The following is a 15,730-nucleotide window of genomic DNA, read 5'->3' on the forward strand; positions in this document are numbered from 1 at the left end:
ATTTTATATACCAAGAACTTTTACTGTAGCCGGACAGAAATCATTTCAATATAAAGTGTGATTGGAATAATCTTCAACCTACCCTAAGATCAAATCAGCACTTTTCGCTACTTCTTGTCGTCTGTAGCTCTGTCTCTTAAAACAGGATGTTCATGTTATAAATGCCATCAGGTGTAACTATGCTGGTTTGTTATACATGAGGCTTTCACTCGGAGTAATTTATAATTTGATTTTGGGCTGAATGTTAGTTGATTTTCAGTTGGTATAATTGAATTTATAGGATTGTTTAACTTCTTATTTTTCCTTATATTAACTGTGGGTGTTGGATGTGGGTGAGAGTGGGTGTGCATGTAATCTATATATGTTTAATATATGTAGTTTACTTTCTGTTTTGTGTTTGTTCATTATGTATTTGCGTTATTGGACCCCCTTGAAAATGAGATGCTGCATCTCAAGGGCTTATCCTTCAATCAATTCAATAAATTGTAATCAAAAATCACAATTTCAATTCAGCCCATTCAACCTGCTCCTGTGGAGGTGAGCGGAATTCCTTGGTCTTGCGTGCAGTGAGAGCGGCGGACATGTTAAGTGCTTGCATGACTTGGTTGTAGCGAAAGCGTTGGTTCTCCTGTAGCTGACCCACAAACTTGTCAGAGAAGGCAACCACAGCTTCCACCCTGTGGCGCACCTGGCAATCACACAGGTAGGACAGCAGATGGCAGAGCTGGAGAAAGAAATTTATTAAATCTCCCTTTAGGATTCATTTAAACTGCTTATAGGAATATAACAACTCAGCATCTGAAGCTAATCCAAAATGCTATCCAATAGAAGGAAAAAGACCACATCAAAAAAAATCTGATGGTTCGTTCACCTCAAGTTTGACAGCTTCTGGAAGCTTCATTTGCAGAAGTCCTTGTTTATGGGTATCGTCATCTTTTTTGTTGCCCGCCTTCCATTCGTTTTCATCATCCCTAGATTCCTCTTCCTCCTCAGGGGTTTTGGCTATAGAGAAGACTCCCGGCTCTATCAGTCTCAGAACTTTCCCTAGATCCTCATCCCTGAATACTTCCATTACCAGTAGGGTGTAGAACAGTCTAATTAGGGGAACCAACAGAAGCTCAATGCTGCCTCCTACAGGATCCCTCACACCCTGACCCACAGCACATACTCCGGCAGTCAGCATCTCCACAGTCAGGTTCTTCAGTATGTCCAGAGGGATTTCTGGGCTGTCTCTGCAGGCTATTTCAACTGCACAATCCCTCCTGACAAAGCAAGGACATGAGAAATGCATCCGAGGTTTAAGGGATGTGCTAAGGCTAGTGCTGGGAATACCACTCCCCCCATTAACACCATTAACAGTGCTGGGATATAGGCTGATTTCTCTGGTCTGGTCAGTCATAGGCACAATGTATTCGTGGTTCATCATGAGACATGCTGTGGTGTGGCTGCTGAGGTGAACCTAAAAGAACAAGAATACTCATTTATTAAGACCAAAGTTTCCTCATCGAGGTGTCAATGAATGAAAAAACATTAAGTCAAACAAGTTATCACCTGAATAAGTAGCTGGTAAAATGCAGAGCGAAGTGAACCCGGAAGGTAAGGATTCTGAATGGCATGAAGGACCTGAGATTGGTCCACGTGACTGCAGATGGCATGGCAAACTCTGGTGTTCCCAATGGCGCATAAAGAGCCGTAGAGCAGAAGAGTTTGATGGTGAAAGGTCAAAAGGTCATCATGTTCTGACAGCTCCAAAATGTCAACACACCTACACATTTGTCATCAAAAAGTAAAGGCAATTTCAGTGTTGTTGCTTGCTCAAGATCAAATTAAAGCTCTTGTTGACAATTTGGCAAGAAGAAAAAATGCAACTACAGTCTGTTGCATTTTATACAGTAAATTGTGTGCTGCCTGATGCTTGAAGATCACATTGGAACAAAAGACATGTGGGATGACAGCAACATTAGAAACAACACATATATCACTTCCTGTGCACTTTAAATGTGCAAGCCAAATTTAAAAAAAACACAGTCATTCCTTCTCTTTAACCTGTTTTCATCAGGGATCAGGAGGGTCATGAGTTGCAGGGGCTCAGAGCATTGGACTCTCCAGCCATGGCACTCATCTGGCCGATCCACCATCACCTTTAAAGCACGGTCTGGTACTCTGGTCCACGAAACCGGGCTTAGGTGTTGGACCTGTAATCTTGGAGGACACTGAGGAGTGGCATTCTTTCTTTGGCTGCGAAGCAAACCTGCTGACAGTGGCATCACATTCTGGATGGAAAGAAACACAAATACAGGGAGTGGTGTAACAGAGTACGAAATATTTTTAAACAATAAAACACAGCCACTACTCACAGAGTAGAAAATCCTCAACACTGAACTGTTCATTAATTTAATTTCTAATGTCTCTGACAGGATTAAATAGTTAAAAGTTCCTTTACCTTAATGCATCCCAGTTCAAACTGAAACATGTTGCTGGTGGTGGGCTTGACAAAAACAGCAGGAAACAGCTTTGTACTGGCTTCCACCTGATTGGCAGTGAAACAGCATTACCTTATGTTTAATGTATATTCAATTTAGATTAATTTACGTAAATGTATTGCATCAACAGAAAATACTGACTTGCATGAATAAATCAAATAGATTCATGTGTGACCTACCTGGTAGAAGATGGCCATCTCCACTCCACTGGAGGTAAAGGTAAGCAGCCCGGTGGCTGTGTCGATTAAACAGCCAATTTCCAACCCTGCACTTCTCCGACTCTGAGACAAGCCCGTTGCCTCTCCAGCACAAACCATGTAACAGTTACACCGCTTCACACTGTGCAAACGGACAGGGATACTTTTGTTATGAGAACTCAACAGAATGACCAGTGAATTTAAGGGGATGGAAGAGTTAATATTGCAATTAAGTTCAGTATGATACAAGTGCTTCTGTAATACAATAAACAGAATTTCATAACATAGTCCGTTTTATTATGATTATGGTGTAAGAAAAATAATTCTCTGCAAATAGTGTTTAAATTATTTTACCACGAATATATTGGTCTTAGTGTATATTAACCTTTCCTGGACTTTACCGCTGTCATCTCCAAGGGTGACTGTCACTGTGTTGACATTGCCAGGGTCAAAAGTCGTGTCATGTTGATGAAAGTCAGAGGTCACCCAGCCTACCCACACATTGAACGGCTCCTGGCCTGGAAGAACCCTCACTGAGTAATAATACTGAAAAAGAGATGTCAGCTGGTGTCATTGATATTCTGCGTTGTTTTTTTTCCACAGTGGCTGGTAATTACATCTACCAGCAAAGAACTGAAGCACAGTGCATGTTCATAAGCCCTGTAGTGCTTTTTATTCTCATTTTAGAGCACTCTGAGGCAGCAAAATGTCCAAATATATCTGTCTGTCTATTATTAAGTATTTTCGAAATAATTGTAAAAATGTTTGGTTTTCTTGTTAGTGTTGATTCTTTGGCATGTTATGTGGTTATGATGAGATTAATTAGTCTTACTCTGGAGCTCTGCATAAGGTGATCATAGTTATCTTTGTCAGCTACAACATCTTCTAGAAGCCGCGCAGATGAGTTGCTGCTGACCAGGCCTGGTTTAGTCCTCTTCAGCATGAACCTTACAGAACAGAAACACATGAATTTGTACATCGTACAATTAACTTTGCAGATTAATTCTTACTGTATGTACTGTATGTGAGATACACAGGGTGTCTGCTATTTTATTTTCTTCTGTTTTCTGTTGTTTCATTTGGAAAAACTTTATTCATAACCATGCTTTTGTCATTTTAATCACTTGGTAGACAAATATGGACAAACATACACACTAATGATTCAAATGATTATGCTTTTCTGTTTACCCTTCTATATTGCAAATTATATGTGTTTCATTACATCTCATTCCAATTTATGTTTCTCTACTAGCTACCGTTGTTTCAATCTTGAAGGTTTCTCTTGACTGTGATCCTTATGGTTGAGCTCATCTCTTGAGCCAGCAAAGCTGTGGGCTGACTTCATCAGCACTTCAAAGTCAGAGTCTACCTCCTCCTGCTCTTTCCTTCCTAAAAGGACAACAGGAATTAATTACAACAGGGCCCTGGGGATCTTAAGCAGAACAACTCATCAAGGTCATAACAGTAGAATATCAGTTATCTGGATAGTGGATAATATGGACCCTGTTTCAGAAAAGTTTAACTAACTCTGAGCCTAACCCTAAGCTCTGAGCTGATTAAGCCTGAGATGGGAAACTGATCTCAGTTAAGCTTGTGTGTGGGGAATAAAAAAAAAAGCCATTACCAATGGCGCTCTCATTTTCAAATTCACCATGGCAACAGGAAAATCAAGAGCAGAGCCTCCATTTTAATCCAATAGCGCTAGAAATATGAATGTATGCCAACACTGACCATGACATTTATCTTACAAAACAGGAGTGGAGAAAGGAGTAAATAAGTTACCACTATTATTTTATTCAGTATAGCTCATTCATCGTTTGCGAGGCTTGAATTTCGTTAATGGATGATAAAGTGCTGGAATCCTATACTGTATGTTAGAGTCTATTTTTAAATATATTTATTTAGCTGTAACCTGATAGGACAAAATGCCGGTGGCAATAACTGAAGACAGAATATGGATTAAATAGATGGTTTGCTTATGGGCCTATAATTGTCAAGTCACTGACCGACCTAGTAATAATTATTTTGGTGATTTGCAGTTGAAAATGTGCCTAGGTTCAAACTGACAGTAAATTTGAAGACATTTTAAATTAAAATAATCTTGCTCATTTCGCATTTAATAAAATACTGTCAAAACATATTATATGCTCATTTTTAAACTACATTTAGTCGTTTCAGCTGCACCACTCAGAAATACTCACATCATCTCCAACATAACACCTAAGATGTTCCATCATCATTCCATCAGTGCGACTAATCACAACATGACAAATGATTGTTCATTGATCATTTAAAGCTTTTACAGATTTGTTTGATTTAAACCGTGATAACTGCAGTAGCCCACGGTCAATTGCAACTGTTGACAACCTGACAGCTGCCTTAATGTCCACACAGTCACAGTGTTATAAAGAGACAGTGTAGCCTCTAGATTTTATTCCAAGCTGATTATTGAAGATCATGGCTGGGTGACCAACTTGTATCTAACCGGAATTTAGAGGTTTCTAAAGACGTAAATTTCTGTATATGAATTGGTTCCATATGTGCTTTGACATCGACTACATGAATGAGGAAATTAAGTGTGTCAGACGGCTGCTTCTAGCTCAGAAGAAAGGGAGGAGTCAGAGATGAGCTGAATGATAAACCCAGACTTTCTCTCATCTAAGGCTTAAATTCAGAGGTTTCACAAAACCCACTTTCTGAAACAAGGCCCAACTGCAAAGAACTGCTATCCAGATCGCTCACACTTTTAATATCTCCATAGATTTTACATTATGCATCAGGGGTAATCAGGGGTTGTCGAAGCTTATAGCGTACCAAACAAATCCTTAATGCGGTGCTTTGTGAAGTCATCTCAAGTTTTAAGTAGTTAACTTGAACATACTGTGTATTTTATGATATGATTTAATATCATCTGAACCTGGACAGAGAGAGTTGGAGGCAACTGGAAGCACGCCCTCAGCAGGCCGGGTGAGAATAGCAGCACATTCGATGGACATGCTGAGCCGGTAAAAGCCCATCTCAATGCCTCCACAGTGGTGTGCAAACAGTCGATGAGAGACCCTCAGACTGGATAAGGAATCTGTTGAGCCACAGACTCTAGTGACCTTGAATAAGATTTGAACAACATTTTCAGTTCAGTGTTGTCAATTAACTAGTGCTATAAGCAACCTTGGGTCCAACAATATTAAAATACTGCATACAAAAACACACCTCACTAAAGACTCATTAACCAAGCTAATAGGTAAAAGAATGCCTATGGACTGGTAACTAGCCTGTATGTTGTGATCATCAGGCATTATGGAGGTAAACTGAGGCCCGTTTCCAACTCATCCAAAGGGCTGGCTCTCTGGCCATGTTGACAGAAAAATGGTTCATAGCCCTCCTGCAGGCCACACACAGTGAAGTACTGCAGAGAGTCGACTTGTCGGCCCAGGTTCAGCCTTCCCACCTGGTTCGCCCCAACACTGACCACAGGCAACAGGCCTGGGTAATACAAGATTTAAAAAAAATGTCAGTCTGATAAATATATTTAAGTCTTTGATATAGGCTTAACTTTCTCAAGGAATGGGGGGAAAAAAAATCAATATCTTGATTTATTATGTTTCAGTTTAATGGACAGTATCAAGTCTGTGCAATACACTATATAGAGTCAAAAACTCTTCCACACCGTCTCTGATATCGAAGTCCTTGGCAGCCAGCTCTGATCCTCTGTCATTAAACAGCACCTCTCCATTGAGCGTGACCATCATGGTGCATTCAGCCATGTCCACCAAGCAACCCACCACATCGCCCCTCTGCCATGGACGTCCCAGGGGCTCAACGCCCTGATGGTACCACTGAGCCTGAAAGCAACAGGAAGACAAGGAGTAAGAAATAAAAAAGAGGCAAGTGTGAAAGCCTCATATAGTAACAGGAAAAGAGGTAAAATAACCCATCAATAGCACATGATGAGGTAAGATGTTAAAAAGATTGTCAGACTACAATGGCTGTGCGCCACTTTGCTTATGTCCATGTCCCTCATATTACATAATGTTAGTATAAAAAAAATTTGTTTTTTGTATAAATTTTAAATCATGTGGAAATAGGCCAGAGACTGGCACTGTTTGTCGCGCCAATTGTTTAATCAGGGTTCCACGTCTTAATCACAGCTTTTCTGAAATTATGTGCTGTTGTCCAAGCACCAGGTTGAATTCAGATGACATTGCCTGGATGTGCAACTTTTGCATTGAAGTTAGCTATTCTGTTGGACTTTTTCATGCTTACATTGAATTCCTCTCATTATGGTTATTTTACAGACAAGTATAAGGCCACTGTCCCTGTATGCTCTCCAAACATCCTCTGGCATGACTAATGATCACACCAGCAGCCAGAGCACACCCGTTCACTCTTACACCGTAAGAGGAAATGTCTGAGAACTGTGGGAACATAAAGCCATGTTTTTTTCCAACCAATCCACATTGGGGCTTTCACAAAGTCACAATGTGATTTGGGCTTATTGATGTTTTAACATTGTTGGTCATGTGGCCAAATTAAGAACTGGCAAATTTGAATAGATCACCTCAAATCCATCGAAGACATATGCCTGGTCATCTGAGCCGAGCTCTTTATCTGGTGTACAGCATGGTCGGGCCCATCCCACTCTCATATTCCCCGCTGTCACTATTTCAAATTCAAAGTACCACTTCCCCCGGGTTACAGTGTATGATTTATCTGGTCTGAACACTCTGCACTTCTCAGCAGAGAAGAGACATGGATTTGATAATGTGGCTGTAAACCCAAGAAACAGAAAAACATATGGTTATCTGCTAAAATAATAACCGATTTGCATTCAAATAGAATCTTTGCAATACAATATTGACAAATTTTATAGCATTGTAAATATTCTGTAAAATGGTAACTAATACGCTGTACTAGTCTAGTTGATAAGAAACAGAGCCTTATCCTAATTATACTTGCATTCATTGTCTTATGCTGGTTACAGTGAATAAAACAGAGCTTTAACTGACAAGATTAATTATAGGACTTTGACACATACTCCATTCCTGGTTGAGGGGCTCCAGGCTGTAACCATAAGCCAGCAGGGTACAGACAGCTTCCCTGACACTCTCCCTGCCCACTCTCTTGCTCCTTTCGTCAAGAAGGTTGTAAGGAATGAGGTATGGGCTCCGCTTTGCTTTCACATCCTAAAAATACAAACGCAAAGTGCAAAAATGGGCGACTATATTTGTCAGAGAACAGTATTAATGCTTGTGTTGTCAAAGCACGCTGTTGCTATGTGCACGTCTACGTTGCCACTGAGAGACAATGTACTTTTGAGCGAGGCTACATGCAATATTATGACTGAAAAAAAGTTGTTCACATGCAATTCCTCCTCAGCAGTGCCTGCCCAATGTAGCAATAAAGCACAGAACATAAACCTGTTGGGCTCCATACGTCCATCCCTGCTTGATGCGCTCTCTGGCCCACACATTGTGATCATTCTCTGCCAGCAAGTTAACCACTTCCTCATGGGCTGGGCTTAAAACAACCTGGCTCGAGTCTACTGGTGCAGGTCTATAGCCACTGGGCTGCTCATACCTGAGAAAGGGAATAAGAATTGGACACAAGTGTATCAAGATTGGAAATGATATTAAACAATTTTTGTAAAATCCGTTGTTAGGGTTTAATTGTGCTTTCACAGTATTAGTCTCATAGTCATTTGATATAGAGCTTCTCCTAGGCAACCTCTTGATTTTGAATTTTACTTGAGGCAACTCACACATGGGGCTACCCCCCCACAAACTTCTCCGATGAGCAAGGGCTCCTCCATTAAACATGTACATACTTATTGGCTAGTCTCATGTATTTGACTCTCTCCTCAGCGTGGTCATCAGTCCAACCAATGTTGAAACCAAGGGCAAGGAGAGTCCTCCAGTGGAAAAACAGACAGACACATTTACTAATCATGAAAACAAGCCCAGACACTGATTAATAATTACACTGCCAAGTGTAAAATTTAAATTGCAAAAGGTCTGTTGACGTACAGTATATATTTGTGTTGAGTGTTTCATGTTTAATGAATTAATCAAAATAATCAAGTATAATAAAGTTTTTGTCTATTGTATGATGTAGGTAGTAGAGCTTACCTGAGGGTGTCCTGAGCCATCTGAAAGTTCTGGTTCCTTTCCTGCTCTGGGAGCTTGGAGAACTCCACCAGACAGGGATCATGCCTCTTAACGTCATCTCTCACCTGTTTGACAAAAGCTAATAATTTTTAACAGGCAGATAAAGTGTAGAGAGCTAGACCAGTCAAATTTCAAGGAAAGCTTTAGATGGTACTCTCAGACACTATGTGACAAGGTAATATAACAATTGATTTTATACAACATTAATTATTGATGTGGTTTTATTTTCTTACAGGGCCGTGTGTCCATCCAAGATCAACCTTGTCCATTGCCCAGAGTTCATGGATATTCTCAGCCATTTTTTCTCGGATATCCAAAAGTTGTGGGGGCAATTCCACCTTTGGAGAGTAACACGAGTAAAGCAAAAGACACTAAACTATATCGAAGGTAAATTTCAAAGGATCAACTTCAAATTCCTAATCTTCCAATTTAATATACATCTAAAATCTCTCTGTACAATTAGTTTTGATTTCAAATTTGTGGAATAAAATAAATAAGATCTGTTTCACTATACTTTTTTTTTACCTTGACAAGGTCTACTGGTGTGGGAGTAAAAGTCACTGGCGTGGCAGGTACTAAGGGGCCAATGAGCTCTTGTATCCCATATCCTTGATCAAAAATGTATTTCTGACATGGCTCTACTTTCAGCTTGACCCTTGGGAGCAGAGCATCAGAGCATGGTGCAAAACCTGGTGGGGGCAAGAAGCGAAACTCCCCGTGCCTTCCCCCAAACAGAAAACGAACCCTGATTTTGAGAAATGGGACAGGGAAGGCATTTACTGTATGCATCAAGGTCGTTGAAGAATGACGTTTCAGTAAACTTTTGACTTCTCTGTAACATTTATTATCCTCGTTAATAAAGAAGAGGGACAGTTTACTGAAAACAAATTACAGGTATTTTTAAATTCAACATTTCAGGTCAACATTTGAGCCATGTAGGCCACTGACTTGACTCCAGCAGAGAAGCTGACCACAGGACAAAGATGTCCATCAGCACTGAAGTTCTCAAACATGCCCTGCACAGGCAAACCGTTGACCCGGAAGGAGATGCAGGGAACACTGAGGTCAAGACAGCAGCTGACCACATCATCATCTTTCAGCAGGTGAGGGAAGGGAGAGCTCACTCTGCGGCCGACACAGCCTGAGATTCAGGGGAGACAGACTTAAAAGCAATTCATATGTTTTTACTGAACTTCTTTGTTTCTACATTTAATCAGGCATTCTGTAACATCCCTAGCGTACATTTTTTAAACTTGCCTGTAAATATATTATGTAGTCTCTGTACCTTAGTTTGTTAAATAATTCAACATTAAGGGATACAAAGCAAAACTGCATGCTGGGTCATTTATCATTTTGGTATTTCTTGTAAATGTTTCCTGTTTAACTGATATCACCCTCTATTCTATCCTAGAAAAGATACATCTATTGTATGCGTGTATATGTACAGTATGTTTACATTATTTTGCTGACAGTTTCTTCTGGTCTATATCTGTACTCTTTATAAATAGCTTGCACTCCTAGATCATAAACATTTCAGTGAGTGATTACCCCAGCAGTACTTCCTGGGGGGAGAACAAGTATTTGATACACTGCTGATTTAGCAGGTTTTCCTACTTACAAAGCATGTAGAGGTCTATAATTTTTATAATAGGTACACTTCAACTGTGAGAGATGGAATCTAAAACAAAAATCCAGAAAATCACATTGTATGATTTTTAAATAATTAATTTGCATTTTACTGCATGACATAAATATCTGATACATCAGAAAAGCAGAACTTAATATTTGGCACAGAAACTTTTGTTTGCAATTACAGAGACCATACGTTTCCTGTAGTTCTTTACCAGGTTTGCACACACTGCAGCAGGGATTTTGGCCCACTCCTCCATACAGACCTTCTCCAGATCCTTCAGGTTTCGGGGCTGTCGCTGGGCAATACAGACTTTCAGCAAAGATTTTCCATTGGGTTCAGGTCTGGAGAATGGCTAGGCTACTCCAGGACCTTGAGATGCTTCTTACGGAGCCACTCCTTAGTTGCCCTGGCTGTGTGTTTCGGGTTGTTGTCATATACAGGATTTTAATTCATGACGGCGTAGTGTGTTACTAATGGTTTTCTTTGAGACTGTGGTCCCAGCTCTCTTCAGGTCATTGACCAGGTCCTGCCGTGTAGTTCTGGGCTGATCCCTCACCTTCCTCATGATCATTGATGCCCCACGAGGTGAGATCTTGCATGGAGCCCCAGACCGAGGGAGATTGACCGTCATCTTGAACTTCTTCCATTTTCTAATAATTACGCCAACAGTTGTTGCCTTCTCACCAAGCTGCTTGCCTATTGTCATGTAGCCCATCCCAGCCTTTTGCAAGTCTACAATTGTATCCCTGATGTCCTTACACAGCTCTCTGGTCTTGGCCATTGTGGAGAATTTGGAGTCTGTTTGAGTGTGTGGACAGGTGTCTTTTACACAGGTAACAAGTTCCAACAGGTTCAGTTAATACAGGTAATGAGTGGAGAACAGGAGGCTTCTTAAAGAAGTACTAACAGGTCTGTGATAGCCGGTATTCTTACTGGTTGGTAGGTGATCAAATACTTTTGTCATGCAAATTAATTATTTAAAAATCATACATGGATTTTTGTTTTAGATTCCGTCTCTCACAGTTGAAGTGTACCTATGATAAAAATTACAGACCTCTACGTGCGTTGTAAGTAGGAAAACCTGCAAAATCAGCAGTGTATCAAATACTTGTTCTCCCCACTGTACATAGCAATAGTGTGCACTGAATCATGTATCTCTTGTTTGATCTCATCCCCACCTGACCAGAGGTGAAGTCCATCAAAGCCATAGGAGCAGAGGTCATCTCCCACCCCGCTGCCCCCCCAGCCTTCGCCTCCTGTGGGCCTGGGCTGGTAGCCCTCAGTGCAAGCCCAACCAACACGCAGGTGTGTGGGCTCAGATGTGAGGAAAGAGTTGATATGATCCACAACCAGCTCATAGTACCACCTCCGATGCTGAGCTGAATCTTCCCCCATAGCCAATAAGATGTTCGGTCTCATGCTGTGGTGGAGTGATGTGCAGAGAGTACCAAAGACAAACAAAAGGGCAAAAAAGACAGAATATCATAGTTTCCTTTCCGTACATGGTTTGATTGAAATTAATGGTATATTAAAAAGCATTATAAATACTTTCATATGTCTTGTTATAAAATTGAACAGCAATAAGATTATGACTACTACAAAAAACATAAGAGCAGGAAATCATGAGGAAAGAGGAGAAATAAATGCAGTGAATGAAAATCTTCAGAAATGTATTGCTAGTTAAATGCTAGCTTTTTTTAGTCATACCAAAGAGAATCACTGATCTGAAAATCAAATTACAGTCTCTGGTAGATGCTTGTGTGATTTTTACCACACAGACCTGTGTAGAACAATACACTGAATATACAATATGCAGGGAACTCTCTGCAGCCCACACAAAGTACAACTCTCATGGGCACAGTACATTGCATTGTTATTAATGAACCAATACAGAACCAGGCTCTTGTAGAGGTTCTCCTTTTGAACTCCTAATACCAATGCTGAAACTAAATTACCAGAGATAATTTGCAAGCAGAATGTGAGAAACAATAAGACAAAGAGGTAGGTAGACCAGAATATCACCAATATGTTGCTGGAATTAAGTCTGGCAAAGACGGTTGTCTGGAGAATAAATGCCAGTTCATATAGTGACACTAACCTTGCCCTTGACAGAGCTCTCATGAGGGGAATTGAAAGAATGGGAAGAGGACACTGAGAAGAAGGCATGACTTGGTTAAGATGATATAAGAGATTAGATAGAAATAGAAAAGAAGAATGGATTAAAAAAAGAATAGGAAAAATTGCATCTAGAAGAACTGACAAAATGTGGTGGGCAAGGAGGAAAAGATGGAAAAGAGAAAGAAAATAGATGAGATAAAGGAAATGAGAATAAAAACATATGCGCTAATGAGTCATTTAGGTGAACAAGAAGTACAAGTGATAGAATGAGACACAGCTTGAGGAGGGAGAGAGAGCTGGGGGAATGAGCAGGTGTGAAGAACATGAAACAAAATGAGCTATAAGGCCTGAGGAACAAAATGGGTGGCTGATAGAGAAAAGCTTAATAAAAGAAGGCAGCTGCTGGAAAAAAAAGGACAGGGGGGAAAAATGCTCAGATGAAAATGGTAGTGGAAACTGCCTACAAGATCAGACTGGAACAGAGGGCCAAAATATTGAGACAACATGAAATATGATGAAACCATCTGAAAAGTGTCCCAAGATTAACTCTGCAGTATTCCATCTCAGGCAGCGGGCAACTTTTCTAAAGTCTCATTGGAAGAGGAGGAGATGAAGATATCTGCTCTGCAACAGTTTTGGTCTGATCTATTCAGACAAAAAGAATTGGTGCAGCAAATGAAGAGACGATACAAGTAATTCTTGTAAGTTAAAGTGGTGGTATTATGCTTTTTGGCTTTTTCCCTCTCCTTTATTGAGTTATATATCTTTTTTGTGCATGTAACAGGTTCCCAAAGTCCAGCCCAAAGGGAGTTCCCATCTCCCTCAGAAAGCTCTGCTCTGAACCGCTTGAAAACAGCTTGTTTGTAGTCCAGCCCTTCACTTCCTTTACTTGTGACGTCACAATGAAAACACGTCATAAAGCTTGCCAAGCAGCTAGCGGGGGTCAGGCACGCCCTCAAACCAAGCTAGTCTGAGCGGAGGTCCTTTGGCTCAACTCGCCTTTGTTTGGTTTTCCACTGTAGAAATGTTGTACCTGTACCAGGTACTTTTTTCACCTCTGTCGAGGTTCCAAGCGAGCTGAGGGAAACTAAAATGTAATGTGAAAACACCACAGACTGCTGATTGGTCAGAGACAATATTCACTATTCACTGCATCATCAATGCTGCACCAGACAGAGGCCAGCAACAGAAAGTTTTATATTTTACAGTTTTCGTATATAGTTTCATCACTAAATCCACTTCTGAGAAGTTTTGAGGTGAAGAATCAGCTGTGTAGATTTCCAATATTGACAGTTTTACGAGAAGTGATGGCGGAACAAAAACGTGCTTGAATATTGTTGGAGTTGAGGAGCTCCGCAAGAGGCTGCGGGGGAAGCCTGTACCAACCCGCGGGAGGAGCGTGTGAGGCCGGCCAGCTGCCCGCTCACAGAGCCCTCTGCTCCCGCCGTCACACAGACCGCTGCAGCAACAACAGCAGAGGAAAACACAGCTGGAAGGTTTTCATACCGCTTATCTGTCTTTACATTCGTTTTAACTTAAAAAAGAGAAAGCTGTGTGGATCGCTGGTGTGTGTCGCATTGAACATTACGTCGCGGCAGTTGTGTGTGGCGTCGCTATGACGACAAGCTATGTTCTATCTCTGGGTACTATCTGCAATGAAAAACGGAGCAGGCCGAGTAGAGTCGAGTCTATCGATTTGCGCTAAGGTAGCATTTTTCGGCAAGGCAGCATAACGTTGGATCGTCACACCACCGGCAACAGTTCAACGTTAAGTCCTAAAAAACGATGCAACTCTGTTTGGGCCTGGAAATTCATAATCACAACCTGTAAGTATGCTTTATTGGCTGTGAATTGTATTTAAAATAAACACGGCAATGTAACTTTACAGACTGTTCAAGTGCAGAGTTGTAAACGTTGGCTATCACAGCTAAAGTTATAGCTATAATGCTAATGTTACACCTGATGTGAAAGCTACTGAGCAAACGTTCAAATTGTTTGGCCAATTTTTATGTAAAATTGAGTTGAAACATGGTGACTTTTGTAGTGGTTTATGGTAAGATGTGGAAAAATGATGTTGTGTGGTTGTGGACTTCTGAGTTACTTATACCATGCGTTAGGTTATGGCCGCTAATCCAGCAGATGTGCAACTCCCAACAAAGATTTGTACAAGTAAGATGCATCACTCTGTAGCTCAAGAGCGGAGCGTACAACACATAGGGTGAAAAGAGGAGCTGCAGCAATGTCCAGTATGAGAAAAATATGGTGTTTTTTGAAAATTAAACCATGTAAACCTGTTCTGGTACAACCCCTAATTAAGATTTTGAACCTGAAAATGAGCATAATACCACCTCTTTAAGTCCAACAGAGAAAAGATGTGTTCTGTGCTCAGATGAAATTACTAAGGGGAGAATATTTCTTGTACCAAGGATGTGGACAACATTACATCTTCAATAAAAGGATACCAAGGCTTTTACAGTTGACAAATAGCCCCCAGCTAAATACATGCATAAGAAAGCAATGAGAAGAAGGACTCACTCAGTGGTGGCTTCAAGAGTTAATAAAAGCAAGGACAGCATATTGGAGGATGCATTCTGCAGCCCAGATACATTTTAAACATGCTCTTTTGTTATAGCAAATCATATTTCTGATTTTCAAATCTTTTATGAAACTTTGGCATGTCAGATTTTTGTGTATAGTGAATTACAGAAAAAAAACAGACCTAAATAATCTAATTAATAATCTAAAGACCTAATCTAATGCTGCAAATTCAGAAAAACACTGAATTTATCGGCATATAAGAAGAATAAGAATGACACATAGACAAAACAAAGTAGTCCTATTAGGAGAAAACATTCTAAATTGTACCTGGTGACCTGATTAGCCAGACGTGTTTGGAGCAGCAAGTCTCTGTCTGGCAGCAGGTTGTCACAGATGAGGTTCTGATTAGACCGCACCGCCACACCATGGCACACACACAGAGAGCACAGCACCTCCAGCACCTGGAACACAACCTATCAGCACTTCATCCAGCAAAAGCTCCACAAACACATGGAAATGATCTCATATTAGGGAACAGATCAAAAACTGCAATTACAGCCACGATACTTGTGTCTGTTTTTGCATAAGTGAAAAATC

General features: G+C 40.6%; 1 protein-coding gene across 1 annotated transcript in view; it reads right to left on the minus strand.

The window, feature by feature from the left end:
- Positions 1 to 15,730, minus strand: part of ryr2b (ryanodine receptor 2b (cardiac)) — an 88,625-nt gene that overhangs the window by 57,205 nt on the left and 15,690 nt on the right. Inside the window, 24 exon segments of the mRNA XM_038737678.1 lie at positions 524 to 724; positions 872 to 1,459; positions 1,552 to 1,765; positions 2,047 to 2,273; positions 2,444 to 2,530; positions 2,663 to 2,822; positions 3,066 to 3,226; positions 3,513 to 3,627; positions 3,937 to 4,069; positions 5,598 to 5,784; positions 5,953 to 5,994; positions 5,996 to 6,046; positions 6,048 to 6,163; positions 6,348 to 6,522; positions 7,239 to 7,447; positions 7,716 to 7,863; positions 8,098 to 8,257; positions 8,505 to 8,588; positions 8,806 to 8,909; positions 9,078 to 9,182; positions 9,370 to 9,589; positions 9,793 to 9,985; positions 11,656 to 11,897; positions 15,461 to 15,594. Coding sequence (XP_038593606.1) covers positions 524 to 724; positions 872 to 1,459; positions 1,552 to 1,765; positions 2,047 to 2,273; positions 2,444 to 2,530; positions 2,663 to 2,822; positions 3,066 to 3,226; positions 3,513 to 3,627; positions 3,937 to 4,069; positions 5,598 to 5,784; positions 5,953 to 5,994; positions 5,996 to 6,046; positions 6,048 to 6,163; positions 6,348 to 6,522; positions 7,239 to 7,447; positions 7,716 to 7,863; positions 8,098 to 8,257; positions 8,505 to 8,588; positions 8,806 to 8,909; positions 9,078 to 9,182; positions 9,370 to 9,589; positions 9,793 to 9,985; positions 11,656 to 11,897; positions 15,461 to 15,594 — 4,056 coding nt within the window.

Source organism: Micropterus salmoides, unplaced genomic scaffold (genome assembly GCF_014851395.1).
Source record: "Micropterus salmoides isolate LMB-PRFRI ecotype aquatic unplaced genomic scaffold, ASM1485139v1 Ms_hic_scaffold_22, whole genome shotgun sequence".
NCBI lineage: Eukaryota > Metazoa > Chordata > Actinopteri > Centrarchiformes > Centrarchidae > Micropterus > Micropterus salmoides.